A 15,316-nucleotide genomic window follows, 5' to 3' on the forward strand; every position below is an offset into this window, starting at 1 on the left:
TCACGCTAGGTCACCGCCGCCATCGGCTGCGCGGTGAACCGATAGGTGCTTTCCCTTCTGCTCCCGGTTGCAGTGCTTTCCGTTCAGTAACGTTATGTACAGCAGAAAATTGACCTAAGCTCACTACAACCACCGAGCCGCATGCAGCTTCGGTAGCAGCCAAGAGATGGCACTGGCGGCCCTCCGTGCCATATGGAGCGGCGTCTAGACCGCGGCGCTGCCAGCTGGAGGCGCCTTATGTAATAACTTCCCGTGTGACATGCAATGACGTCACGCCGCGAACTCCTCTGGCTGCACAAGCTCCTAGGCAGCCAATCAGAGGCAAGTTCCGCCTGTTAGCCCCGCCCACTGCCTGCCGCCTGTAGTACAGGGTGCTGCGGCCTCTCCTTGGGGAGATTCGTGACACGCTCCTGATTGGTGGATGGCTGCCGAGTAGAAGGCGTGTTCTGCTGACGTCACGCTGTGCGTCGTGTCGGCCACCGCTCTTTCCTCCATGTTGCCTTGTTGAGTCGGTTCGGCAGCTTGTCACCCGTGTCCTGAGGGAGTCGGCGGAGAGGAAGCCGGCCGCCCGGCGGAGGGGCCCCGTACCCGTCCATGAGCTGTGCAGGGCACGCGGCACACCGGGGCGGCTGCTTCTTCACGAGCACATTGCAGCTTTCCTTGTGATGCCTGCCCCAGCGCCCACCATGATCTCCTAGGACCCGTCCGCACCTGCCTAGTCCTCCGGTCCCGGGCCCCCTAGCGGTGATCGGCCTCAGCCCTGGCATGTGCTGCTCCAGCCTGCGTGTCAGTCACCGGGGGCCGCACACTAGGAGCTAGTCAGGACGCCGGTGTCCGCGCATCCGCCCAGTGAGCACCGGGACGATTATTGGAGCCGTGACCTCCTGCGACAATGGCCTGGGCGCTGAAGCTGCCGCTGGCGGACGAGGTGATCGAGTCCGGGCTGGTGCAAGACTTCGATGCCAGCCTGTCTGGGATTGGGCAGGAGCTGGGTGCTGCCGCCTACAGCATGAGGTGAGTGATGGCAGGAGGACATCCCAGGGGGCTGCGCATTAGGGGGTCTCCGCAGGGACCCTGACACCTGTGAGACGTGGAGCTGCCGGCAGAGGGGTCAGGTCTTATTCCCACAACCTGACCATAAACGGGGGGCTACTTCCTGGTCACTGGGGTCTGACTGCCGGGACCCCCAACTGTCCAGTGAACGGGGGCTCTGTACAGACTCTCACAACTTGGTCCCTCAGTGATTGACGTGTTATTCCCAATCCTATGGCTGCGGGATATCGCTCAGCTCTGGTAAGATCTCTATAAAGAGAAGGGCCGAACACTAGCGCCACATGATGGATTCTAGTAAAATTATAAAACATTTATTTTGTTGCTCGCGAGAATTAAGAGCAAAATGTGTCCGCTCCTGCCCGGGGGACAGGTTATCTTTAAAGGGTTTGTTCAATAAACATTGTGTACATTGGGACCCCCCACCCATTCCGAGACCCAGGGTCCCTGATTGCTCTGTGAATGGAGCAGTGGTGAACACTTACTGTCTGTCATGGCTGTACGTGCTCCCTGCCACTCTATTGAGCCCCCTTTTCTCTGGGGTAGTTGGGGGTCTCAGCTTACGGACTCCTAGCAATCATATGTTATCTGTCTTGATAGGTGATGTCCATACACAGATAAGAGCGGGTAGATTTACGCTTTAACCACCACTGAAGGTGAATGATGGTTCTTGCCAATGCAGCCACGTGTATTTTATTGGCCATCACCAGGGGTGGACAGATCATTGGCACATGATGAGCTATTGCACTGCATAGGGCCTATATGCTGTTCTTGCACTGGGGCCCTTTTCTTTCCTTGTCTCCCAGGGGCCATTACAGCTGAGTCCAGATGTTTTTAAGAATGTAGGATGAAAGATCTTTCATAGGAACGAGCGCTCCATGAGCTATTTCCTGAGGACGGTAAGGCCATATCAGCAGTGACTTGATTGCTTGGTAACAGGTCATATCGCCACTTTACCTTCTCATAAGTTGTGATAAATCTGCCCCATAGACTGTTTGCTTTTTTAACATCCTACAGGCTTACGTGGAGAACTAAATTCCCCAGGTAAAAGTTAACCCTTTATTGCTTTATTAGCAAAGGCAAACTCTCCAAAAGACAAAAGCATTGAATAAACTGTTACTGGGTATATTAAAATTGGCTAAAGTGACATACAGAGCCGGCACCGTTCTTCCTAGTAGACCCTAACCATCATGAGCCTACCTGGCTGCAGAGGTTGGAACTGAGCACATGTGGCCATCACTAAGAATAGCTGATCGGCGGGAGTGTTGGTTGTTGCAGCCCAACTGATCAGTTGTTGATGGCCCATCCTAAGGCCATGTGCACACGGTGCGGATTCTCCTGCAGATCCGCAGCGTTTCAGGCTCTGCAGGTCCGCAGCAGATTTAGATGCGTTGTACAGTACCATTGTTTTCAATGGTAATCTGAAAAACGCTGTGCACATGCTGCAGATTTTTCCACACAGATTTTCTGCGGGTTCAAAACCGCAGCATGTCAATTCTTTGTGCGGAATCCGCAGCAGTTTCACACCTTCTCCATTGTAGTGGTCACTACTGAGCATGTACATAAAGTGCAGCACAGATTCATCTCATCTACGACTCCACAGCACTGGTCACTACTGAGCATGTGCATAAAGTGCAGCACAGATTCATCTTAGCTACGACCCCACAGCACTGGTCACTACTGAGCATGTACATAAAGTGCAGCACAGATTCATCTCCGCTACGACCCCACAGCACTGGTCACTACTGAGCATGTACATAAAGTGCAGCACAGATTCATCTCATCTACGACTCCACAGCACTGGTCACTACTGAGCATGTACATAAAGTGCAGCACAGATTCATCTCATCTACGACTCCACAGCACTGGTCACTACTGAGCATGTACATAAAGTACAGCACAGATTCATCTCCTCTACGACTCCACAGCACTGGTCACTACTGAGCATGTACATAAAGTGCAGCACAGATTCATCTCCTCTACGACTCCACAGCACTGGTCACTACTGAGCATGTACATAAAGTGCAGCACAGATTCATCTCATCTACGGCTCCACAGCATTGGTCACTACTGAGCATGTACATAAAGTGCAGCACAGATTCATCTCATCTATGACTCCACAGCACTGGTCACTACTGAGCATGTACATAAAGTGCAGCACAGATTCATCTCAACTACGACTCCACAGCCCTGCCTCACTACTGAGCATGTACATAACGTGTAGCACAGATTCATCTCATCTACGACTCCACAGCACTGGTCACTACTGAGCATGTACATAAAGTGCAGCACAGATTCATCTCCGCTACGACCCCACAGCACTGGTCACTACTGAGCATGTACATAAAGTGCAGCACAGATTCATCTCAACTAAAAGCTGAGATCCTTAGATCAGGAACAGAACAGACATTTATAGAACAATTCATAACTTTTGCAAATTCTTATGAAAAAAAGTTGAGCACATCCTGCATTGTACTACTGTACCCAATTTATTATATATTTTTAGGAGTCTTATTTTATACCGACTCCACCAAAATGGAGAAATACTTCTACTCCACAGCACTGGATGACCAGTATGTCTGGCTGCCAGTACTGTTACTTAGGAATAAATTCTTGGACTTTAAATGCGCTGCCAGACAAATTCCATAACCACACCAGGTTAAAAAAGTTAACCCTTTAATCCCTACGCGTTTCGAAGCATAACACTTCTTCAGGGGTTGACCCGTCAACCCCTGAAGTAGTGTTATGCTTCGAAACGCGTAGGGATTAAAGGGTTAACTTTTTTAACCTGGTGTGGTTATGGAATTTGTCTGGCAGCGCATTTAAAGTCCAAGAATTTATTCCTAAGTAACTGTGTTGCGGTTCCGCTGTGGACCGTTGGACGTGCAGCAGGCTGACATACTATACAGGCTTTACTTTTTCTTTGAAAAGGTGAGTATAAATACCTTAATTATTTATACATTTTACCCAGATAAGACCCTATTGCGCTCTTGTCTCAACTTTTTAGTGTATACAATTACTGGCTGCCAGTACTGGCACATAAGCACTGTAGTCCTCCTCCTACTGGAAGATATATATGATGGGAGTGGTGAAGGAGTGTTTTGTTATATAGACCTAGAAGCTTCAAGTATACATGGTCCAAATGGTGATCCTGAAGAGACTAAATACTAGTATTCTGAAAGAGTTGTCAGATTTGTTTCAAAGGGTTTTTTTGGTTAAAACAAGTGATTGCTTGTTGAACTCTTTGGTTCAGTTACTGGGAACGACAAGGTTAGAATGGAGCGGAAGTGTGCATGTGTGACCTGCACTCCTTACGGTGCTGTGTTGAGAGTTTTTCAACAGCCCAATAGAGAATGAATGGAGCTCCGGTCTGGCATCCCACCTGCTGTGCCAGTTTGTAACTAAGGTAAAAAAAATTCCCTGGTCAGTGCTGGTCTTAGTATTAGTATGCCCACCGATCAGCAAGTTATCTTCTTAAGTATAGCTGATAACTTGTTTTCACTGGACAACCACTTTAAATGGTTAGTTCCCCTGATAAACGACAGTGCCAAAAAGCTGAAATTACCAGTAGCAACGTTCTAGGCATATTGTGTGGAGGCCTGTAACTATATTTATTCCATCCCTGCTATACATGGGGCAATATATGAAATAGAATGTATCTCTTGAGTGAATTACTGAAATTTGGAAATTGTACCTGAAACTGTTCATTCTCCTAGAAAGATCAATTTGCCTGTGTGCCCCGTGTGCCGACCGTCTTGCTCGACCTTGAAGAGCTAATATAAGTTACTGTGTGACATTTGGGTTCTATGACAGGGCTGTAATACACCTAGACATAAGCTGTTTGCTGCTGCTTTTTGTGGTAAATTTCATTGATGATTATGGGCGACCGTCTTCTGAACGCTAAGGGCCTGTGCACACTTTGCAGATTTGTCGCTTTTTTCTGCACAGATTTGTCACAACCTGAAGGGTTTCCTGATTACAGCAAAGGGAATGAGAATCCTTAAGTCTCATGCAAAGGTTTTTTTTATCTGTGACTTGCAGATTTAAATCTTGAGTATGTCAATTCTTTTCAGTGTTTTTGTTAAAAGAAACAACTGCACTAAAAATGCATGTAAAAACACATCAAAAAGCGCATATTATACACTGCGTTGTTCCTGCCAAGAGATGCAAATTTGGTGCTGAAATTTCTGCACCAAAAACTTAGTGTGCAATGTGTATGCAGCAGTCCGTGTCTCCTGTGCCATGTGTATGCAGCAGTCCGTGTCTCCTGTGCCATGTGTATGCAGCAGTCCGTGTCTCCTGTGCCATGTGTATGCAGCAGTCCGTGTCTCCTGTGCCATGTGTATGCAGCAGTCCGTGTCTCCTGTGCCATGTGTATGCAGCAGTCCGTGTCTCCTGTGCCATGTGTATGCAGCAGTCCGTGTCTCCTGTGCCATGTGTATGCAGCAGTCCGTGTCTCCTGTGCCATGTGTATGCAGCAGTCCGTGTCTCCTGTGCCATGTGTATGCAGCAGTCCGTGTCTCCTGTGCCATGTGTATGCAGCAGTCCGTGTCTCCTGTGCCATGTGTATGCAGCAGTCCGTGTCTCCTGTGCCATGTGTATGCAGCAGTCCGTGTCTCCTGTGCCATGTGTATGCAGCAGTCCGTGTCTCCTGTGCCATGTGTATGCAGCAGTCCGTGTCTCCTGTGCCATGTGTATGCAGCAGTCCGTGTCTCCTGTGCCATGTGTATGCAGCAGTCCGTGTCTCCAGTGCCATGTGTATGCAGCAGTCCGTGTCTCCAGTGCCATGTGTATGCAGCAGTCCGTGTCTCCTGTGCCATGTGTATGCAGCAGTCCGTGTCTCCTGTGCCATGTGTATGCAGCAGTCTGCATCTCTCATTGCTTGAGCTCTAAAAATGGTTACATAAGCGGTGCTGACTTTCTCACTGTGAGAAGACAGGCAGTGACATATGTATCAGTGTTCCAAGTCTTACTGCTGAGGTCTGTTCTTTAAAAACATATTGCAAAGAATAGACTGTGCTTTAGACAGACGATGCAATCCTGGAAAAGCAGCAGAGTATAAACATTATCATCCATACCACCTAACACCACCGCCTCCCCACAGAGAAGCTGCTTCAGTCATCACATAGGGATGAGTTATTAAAATATTTGACCAATTATCACAGGATCTCTTTTGTTCATAATTGATGTTATAAATATCCAAATGGCCCATTGCAGAAAAAAGTTTCCTATTACTAAGGGAATTACTGTCGTGTCAGAAACGGGCCAAGTTTCTTTTAATTAGCTTTTAATGATTTCCCAATGTAAATTAGCTTCACCTGGAAGGTCGAGTTAAGCCCCCGTTACACACTGCGATATAGCTAGCAATATCGCTGTAAAGTCACCGATTTTGTGACGTTGCAGCGATATTACTAGCGATATCGCTGCATGTGATACTTACCTCCGACCGGCTCCCCCGCTGGTTATCGCTGATCGCGTGAGAATCTCCTGGACCATTCCTCGTCGGCCACTTCCTGCGGCGCTGCCTGTGGCGCCGACGAGCGACGCGTGGACGCGGGCGGGAGGACGCAGGATCGCCGCGTCTGACAGGTAAGTAGCGATCCCCGACCCCAGCGATGTCGCTGGTGAGATCTGCCTGTGTGGCAGCTCACTAGCGACCACTTAGCGATGCTCCAGCGATCCTGACCGCGTCATATCGCTGGTCGGGATCGCTGGTGCATCGCTAGGTGTAACGGTACCCTTAGATCAAATCCTTCCAATTCCTACTATGGCTGTGGTCACCAGTAGGATTGCCCCTCCTTGTTATTTCTACCTCCACTCTTAACCAACCCCCCCCCCCCCCCTCACTTCCACTTTTACTCATTATTTGTTATAAATTTCCAAATGGCCCTTGGCAGAAAAAAAGGTTTCCCATCCCTGATTTTAGAGGAAAAAAATTTCAACTTATTATTATTATTATATTATTATTATTATTGTTATTTATATAGCACCATTGATTCCATGGTGCTGTACATGAGAAGGGGTTACATACAAATTACAGATATCACTTACAGTAAACAAACTAACAATGACATTGCAGGCTGTAGGCTTTCTTGAAGAAGTGGGTTTTCAGATTCCGTCTGAAGGGTCCAAATGTGGTTGATAGTTGGACTTGTTGGGGTAAAGAATTTCAGAGGACGGGCAATTCTGGAGAAGTCTTGGAGACGGTTGGATGAAGAGCGAATAAGTGTGGAGGAGAGAAGGAGGTCTTGGGAGGACCGGAGATTACGTGAGGGAAGGTATCGGGAGATTAGTTCAGAGACATATGGAGGAGACAGGTTATAGATGGCCTTGTAGGTCAGTATTAGTAATTTGAACTGGATACGCTGAGGGAATGGGAGCCAGTGAAGAGGTTTGCGGAGGAGTAGCGAGGAGAGAGATGAATTAGTCAGGCAGCAGCGTTAAGGATGGACTGGAGAGATGCGAGGGTGTTAGCAGGGAGACCACAGAAAAGGATGTTGCAGTAGTCGAGGTGGGAGATGAGGGCATGCACATGCATTTTAGCAGATTGAGGGTTGAGGAAAGGACGGATTCTGGAAATATTTTTGAGCTGGAGGCGACAGGAGGTAGAGTTTAGATGTGCGGTTTGAAGGACAGGAGAGTGAAAGGTTACTCCGAGGCAGCGGACTTCCGGTACTGGGGAAAGCGTGATGTCATTAATTGTTATAGCTAGGTCGGGTAAGGAAGATCTTTGAGTTGGCGGAAAGATGATGAGTTCAGATTTGTCCACATTGAGCTTGAGGAAGCGAGAGGAGGAGAAGGATATGGCTGATAGACACTCTGGGATTCTGGACAGCAGAGAGGTGACGTCTGGGCCAGGGAGGTAGATCTGAGTGTCATCAGCATAAAGGTGGTACTGGAATCCGTGGTACTTTGAGTTGCCCCAGACCAAGTGTATAGATTGAGAAGAGTAGGGGTCCTAAAACAGAGCCTTGGGGTACTCCCAACAGAGAGAGGGTGGGATGAGGAAGTGGTGTGTGAGTGGGAGACGCTGAATGTGCGGTTGGAAAGATATAAGGAGATCCAGGATAGGGCGAGGTCTTTGATGCCGAAGGAGGAGAGAATCTGTAGTAGGAGGCATTGGTCAACTGTGACGAATGCACAGGATATAGAAGCAGGAGTATAGAGTATTGTCCATTTGATTTGGCTGTAAGTAGGTCGTTTGTTATTTTGGTCAGAGCTGTCTCAGTGGAGTCATGGGGGCGGAAACCAGATTGTAAATTGTCAAAGAGCAAGTTAGATGATAGGTGGGAGGAAAGTTCAGCGTGGATCTGCAGCTCCCGGAGTTTGGAAGCGAATGGGAGCAACGATATTGGGCGATAGCTCAACATAGCGGTTGGGTGAAGGGGTGGCTTTTTAAGAATAGGTGTGATTGTGGCATGTTTGAAAGCAGAAGGGAAGGTACCGGACGTTAGCGATAGGTTGAAGAGGTGGGTTAGGGATGGGATAAGTGTGGTGTTGAGGTTGGGGAGGAGGTGGGATGGAATGGGGTCAAGTGCACAGGTTTTGAGGTGCGATTTGGAGAAGTGACAAGCTCTCCTTCAGTGATGTTGGAGAGTGAGGTTATGGGGTTTGGGCATTGTATACCAGACCAAAGTGGTTGTGGTGGTTGAATGATGAAGACTTGCCTTGTTTGGTCAATCTTATTTTTGAAGTGTGTGGCAAAGTCCTCGGCAGAGATGAGGGAGGGTGGAGGAGGGAGTTAAAAGTTTTAATGCAACAATTTATATGCTATCACCACAAATGCTTTTAAGACCAAAACAGAAAACTATTATCCCCTTTATGACCTATGACGTATAGATACGTCATAGGTCGTGTCTCATCCTTTTGATGCGGGCGCTGTCATTGAGCCCGCATCTCTTCCGGTATATGACAACTAAAACTAATTTGATCAGCTGTCGTGCTCCTAACAGCCGCTGGAGGAATGTCGATCCACCTGCAGCTGTAAATCTCTGACAGCAGTATTTAACATGATCACGCCACCAGCGCATCACAAACCACAGCCATCGGGGCACCCCTGTCACATTGTAGGGTGGCATGACAACCGGAGGTCTGCAGAAGACCCCCGTGCTTGTCATTAATGACTTGCTGTGAACAGCACCCTGCGGCTGGCATTCATAAATGATGATTTTTGATACACAGCAGGGCGGAAGCTCCGATTGTGCTACACCTAGCAATCAGATGATCGCAGCTTCAAGTGTCTGAAGGAGACTATTGAAGCCAGTAAAAAATTAAAAGAAAACTGTTTTTAAAAATATAAGTTCAAATCCCCCTCCCCTTTTCCCGTTCAAAATAAAACCATTAAAAAATGCACACATTTGGTGTCGCTGCATTCAGAAACTCCCGATCTGTGAAAATATAAAAAGAATGAATCCCATCTGTAAACGGTGTAACGAGAAAAATCAAAATGCCAGAATTGGTTTTTTTTTTTGGTCGCTGCAACATTTCATTAACAGGTGATCAAAACATCCTATCTCCCCTAAAATGGTTTCATCAAAAACGTTAGCTCAGTGCTCAAAAAATAAGCCCTCGCCTGAAGCCACATCCCGAAAAATGGAGACGCTGCGGGTCTCATAAAATGGCTGCATTTTTTTTTTTTTGCGCAAATGTTTTATTTTATCCAAATATTTACCTTATCGCTGTATCATTTTTTGGCTTATTAAACCTCAGTGTCTGTATGCAGTGCGGTAATTAACAGGTGTTTTATACAAGGGCCAATGGCCTGTATAGAAACAATCTCGGCATAGCCTACTTTGAGCCATGCTCTGGATTGGCCTTGCCCATAAGTCAGAGGGTCCACAATTAGCGATCACATACAGGTCACCATCTGTATGTCGCATCTTTCACTATCCCTTACAATTGTTATAGGAAACGTTTTGTCTTATTTACTGTTCATGTAAAAACCCGATGCCCTTGGGATGAAGATTCATGTTTCTAGGCATAAATGAGGCTGCTTAGCGCAGGTGCAGAGATCTGCGGCCAGTCCGTACTTAGACCATGAAACCTGGATGTGTGAAATTGACGTATCGGTTTGAAGTGTTGGGGGCTCTGCAGGTCTCTAATAATGTGTAAGTGCAGTTTTGTGTTTTTCATTGCGGAAAAAATCGTTTTCAGTGCATACAAAGCAAATCAGAACCGACCCATAGCTCCCTGACTGGGGAGTTTGCGTTGCTCAGGTTCAGCATGGCTCCTTATCAGCTTTGCTCAGTGGTGGAGGGCTCTTTCACAGATCTGTGGCGCTATCATTGTTCTCTGTTAATCTGGTTAGAAGAAAATTCAGAACCACTTTTTCTTTGAACTCCGTGCTCCAGGGCAGCACTACCGCTGTGGTGATGTTCTTGTAGCCTGGCCCAGGGCTCCCTTAGGTCAGTGTTCCCCAACTCCAGTCCTCAAGGCCCACCAACAGGTCATGTTTTCAGGATTTCCTTAGTATTGCTCAGGTGATAATGGCTTCACCAGTGCAATGCAAAGGAAATCCTGAAAACATGACCTGTTGGGGAGCCCTGCCTTAGGCCATGAAGTTTGTCATACCAGTGGTTTCCATCTGAGAGTGCTTTCTTGGTAGAATTAACAGTAGAACGTCTTAAGGCATCTGTTGGCTTCTGCAGATCATGAATCGTTTGCTGAGGTGGTTGTGTGGGGGACGCTGGATGGATCCTAGAGAACACGCAACCCTTATGCATTCCATACATTAGTGGCCGTGCCTTGTGGTTAACGCTCGCTCTTCATTACTATGGCAGTTTATTATTCTCCGTTCTGCATTCGGATGACTGTGCCCATCTGTGAAGTGCTCATCAGACTGTAATTAATAGCTATGCTTGTTCATGCCCTAGAAAATATGTGCAGTCGTCACTTTCATGGTTGCTTGGGTGCCCACCCTCGTCAACCTGAAGGCTATTGAGCTCCTAACCCATTAATAACTGTAGTATCTTTTTGTGGTCATGTCATATATCATAATTTTTTTTTTTTTTGTTTTTTTTTTTTTTTGCTGCAATTGTTTTATTTTTAATGTGTGATGTGTTGCAGCAGATATATCGTTAGACAAGTCGGGGGCCTGATATAGCAGGCTGACCTCCATTGTAGGAGCTGGACTGGATATATCAGATGCAGCTGTCCTGTTTCTTTAATGAATGAGCAGTTGCAAATTTAGACCATAGTGTAGAGCGCCACCTTTTCTACAATTTGATGTCTTTTACGGTATGCTGGAAGTTGTGGCTCTTCAGCTGCTTTACGTCTTCAATTCGGTGCTGCAGCAAGTTTGGTCTGTGTGTTGGTGGGATTCAGAGGTGAACTTGTTTTTTTGTTTTCTATTTGCCCTGTTCATGATTGGATAATATATGCATCCTGATTACTTTTATATTGTTATTGTTACTATTCTTAGTACAAGGCGATTAAAAAATGTGCAACGTTATCGCCTCGGTATGCATATCGGAGAGAACATCAAATGTATGAGAACAATACACTGTCTAGCCAAGTGTTATCCACACGTTACAGATGTCCAGAGTGATGTCCATTGGTGAGACATCAGATGTCAAGTTGTGTCCAGACGCTGCCCAGCGTCTCCACGGATGTGGGCTCCATGGTTTTGGTGAAGCGTTGTCTCAGGCCCATCAGATCCTGTGGCTTCCAGAGTCCTGATGTGGCTTCACATAGTCGCATGGTGTTTAGATCTGGCGATTGTGACGGCCAGTGCAACATTGCTGAATCGACCCAAGACACGGATTTGTCGTTTGTAGGTAATTGGCTAGTGACTTAATACATTTGTTTTATTCTCTGGGTTAGGAATGCTGAAGCTGTAATTATGCACCATTCTGAATTAAAATATATATAATTTTTTTTAATGGCAGAAAGCACTTGTATATCCTAGGGATAGTGGTGACCGTTCAGCTCTGTATTTAGGACATGACCAGATTTGACCCTTTTCTTGCTGCATCTTAGGGAATGGTTTGCTGTTGTATTTTCTAGGTGTTGGAGGGCATCTGTTGCATACACTTGTTTTTTTCCACCGTCTAGGAACCCAATAGGAGGGCGAGGAAAAGGAGACTTTGCCTCAAGCTTTAGTGAGGCACGTGATAGATCTTTATAATGGCTCTGGTTCTCGATTAGTCTGGCTAGTGGCGGCTTATGTCCCTACATCAGTTCTGTTTTGGCTTTGGTGCCATATTGGCTATCAATATTCAGAGTGTATTCCCTTATGTCCTACGTGCTTTTTTTCTCAGCTTGTGATTATTCACCGTATGAGGGTAGCTGTAATAAACTTTGGCAGTTCTGACACTGGTGAATGATGTCAGCATGCATTGGAAGAATTAGCTGCAAGACTAATTTTTCTAAAAAAAAAAAAATGCCAGAAATGACTAGAAATGCTCCGTTCCTTTCATTCTTCGTAATGGTCTAATGTGTCCTCAAAGGGTTTTGAAGAAGTGGCCAATAATAATGTTACGTTGCACCATCCTATTCCGCAGGGCTTTAAATTTTGAGGGTGCCTAAAAGGACAAAGACTTCAAGGACTGTGTATGTTCAGCCGGAGGACAATACACCTTTTCCATCTGTATGTGGGGGCTGGGGTAAGTGGCATCAGATGCATCTGGCAGCAGTTTTCCCAAGCCTCTATAGGGGTTCTAAACCTGTAGAAAATCGTACCCATTGGGGTCAGATTTTGCCATCAGCCCATGTGCTGATTTTATTAAATAAGTATTTCTTGCCTATCGTGAATATCCAGCTGTAGGTTGTGGAGCCGGCTTCTCGAGCTGTCCATTGAACTAGACTCTCTAGCCCTCTCTGACTGCGAGAAAGCTTTCCTTAGCGCATATCTACATAGTTTGATTTCATCTGGCGTGTTATGGAAACTATCGCTTGTTTTGGTTCTTGTTGTCAATTTTCTGTTTACATTACAGATGTTCCTTCTGTGTCACCTCGGTCATCTGGAACATTCAGACTTGTTACTCCGGTTAGACATTTTGCATTTCTTTTTTTTTAAACAAACTGTATTTTGTAAAACAAAAGTGTATTGCTGGGGAAATAAATGTTGTGTGAGAGCCTTGGTGTGGCTTGTGCTTCCATAAATGACAAGTAGAGGGTTTCTGTCTGGCGTTAGAATGGATGGTCCTCCGAGAAACGTAGTCAAGAATAAGACGCTTCTTTTATTGTAGATATCAATGTAACAATTCAGGCTCTAATTCCGAAAGTCCGGTCCGAAAGGCGTCATGGCTGCGGCGTGTCACTTTTCTTTGCTGCTAATTGCCAGCCTCCGGCTTTGATGTGAATGACATGTTCTGCGTCCTCTACATAGCTGAACGAAATCTCGCGCAGGGACATTGCCGGCTCGCGCAGGTGCACATTGCTTTTCACCACTGCTGACAGATCATATAACATAACTGCGCCTGCATGAGCTGGTGATGACCCTGCGCAGGTGCGAGATTTTGTTGGGCTATGTGGAGAATGTATCATTCACATCATTCGAAGCCGGAGGATGGCAATTAGCGGCGGAGAGGATGGACCGATGCCACAGCAATGACAAGACGCCCATTGGACTGGGCCGTCTGGGTTTGCTTACAGTATGGGAGCAATTCAAAAGGTTTTTTGGTAGTTATACCGGGGGAGTTGGAATGATATACAACTTTGTGGAATGCAGCACAAATGCTGGTAAAGGTGGTGGTGGTTGTTCATACACAAAAAACTGGTGACAGGGTCCCTTTAATGAATTTGGCTGTATGTTTGGGGGTGTTATCCTGCTGAAGAATTAAGGTGGAGCAACTCCCAGATGGTATGGCATGATTGCCGGTCTTCTTTGATCAGTAGATCTCAACATCATCAACTATATGGGACTGTATGAAGAGACAGAAGGATTTATGCAAATCAAGATCCATACAAAATCTGTGGTTAGTTCCCCAAGATGTTTGGAACAACTTCCCTGCCAAATTCCTTCCAAAACTGCATACAAGTGCACTGATAGAAATAAACTATTAACCCTTCTAGTTTTGAAAGCATACTTTGCAGCATTTTTCCACAAATGTTTGCACAGTACTGCTTAACAAAGAAGCCCCTTATCCTGGAATACACTCTCTGGGAATTATTCATTAAAATGCCAGATAACCGTGCGCCAACAAATCCTGTGCTTTACTATATTGAAGTATATGTATTATTGAGTTATAGGAAAGACCGTCCCAGCAGAAAGCTGCTGCTGTTCTTCTGTTTGACAAGCTATTGGACTGTTGGAGGTGGATATCTATCGCAACTACAACCCCTATTATGTGATGAATTGCTTTCTACAAAGCACTGTCTTATTGATCAGCAGCATAAATCTTTGTGGAACCTGAGATTCACTATTGTTTGGTGTTTTTTTTTTTTTTTTCCTTTGAGAACTGTAGAAATCCCATTCACTTAAATTGAATTCAGATTAGTGGTGCAATTAATGTAGAATCTGAGTTGCCCATAGGCATTAGATTGCTGTCAGGTGAACAATGCTTCAATCGGTCATTGAGAAGGGATCTTTCGTACACGGGAGCACTCTCTCGGCCTAATGCTCCTGACCTGTCTGCGAGAGAGACTGCAGCAGCTTATCTCAGCAAGAACTAAAGAATCGGTGGGTTCGTCCATTGTTAATCTTATGTGTATGGGGCTACATAGTCTAATGTGTATGATTGGATAAACCCACTGAAATTGACTAGTTTGGCTGACACTGGATGGAAATTCCGGCCAACCAATCGTCAGGGAAGATGGCGATCAAGCGTGTCCAATTTTGGACCGCTGATACATTTGATGGCTGTCTGCAGAATTATTGCACGTCTAGCTTTAGATGGTAGCGCTCCCTAAGCCACAATTAGAGTTGAGCGACTACGGTTGGATCGGATTTCGTGAAACCCGAATGAAACAAAATTAGAGTCGGATGAAACTGGTCCGACTAGAGCAAAAAAAGTCGGCGTTCCGTCCGAAACCCGACCCCAATGCAAGTCAATGGGGAATAAAAGTCGGCATTGAGTGGATGAATGTCATCCGCTCAATGCCAACTTTTATTTCCCATTGACTTGCATTGGGGTCGGGTTTCGGACGGAACGCTGACTTTTTTTGCTCTAGTCGGACCAGTTTCATCTGGGTTTCACGAAACCCGATCCGACCAAAGTCGCTCAACTCTAGCCACAATATAACTTGAGAGAATTCTGATCTTACAGTATGTGCTATAACTACAGTCGGGAAAATAAGTATTTGATACAGTAATGATTTTGCAAGC

The 15,316-nt window shown here is 46.1% G+C and overlaps 1 protein-coding gene across 2 annotated transcripts in view; it reads left to right on the forward strand.

Annotated features, from left to right (window-relative positions):
- The first annotated feature begins 352 nt into the window (after positions 1–352).
- Positions 353–15,316, forward strand: part of TFCP2 (transcription factor CP2) — an 82,593-nt gene continuing 67,629 nt past the window's right edge. Inside the window, exon 1 of one of the 2 annotated variants that reach the window (XM_073576740.1) lies at positions 353–1,014. In XM_073576740.1, coding sequence (XP_073432841.1) covers positions 893–1,014 — 122 coding nt within the window. In that variant the 5' untranslated portion in view covers positions 353–892. The remainder of the gene's footprint in view (positions 1,015–15,316) is intronic. The other variant, XM_073576739.1, reaches the window with a different exon arrangement.

This window comes from Dendrobates tinctorius, unplaced genomic scaffold (assembly GCF_039654945.1).
Source record: "Dendrobates tinctorius isolate UK_male_01 unplaced genomic scaffold, ASM3965494v1 ptg000051l, whole genome shotgun sequence".
In the NCBI taxonomy this organism is placed as follows: Eukaryota; Metazoa; Chordata; class Amphibia; order Anura; family Dendrobatidae; genus Dendrobates; species Dendrobates tinctorius.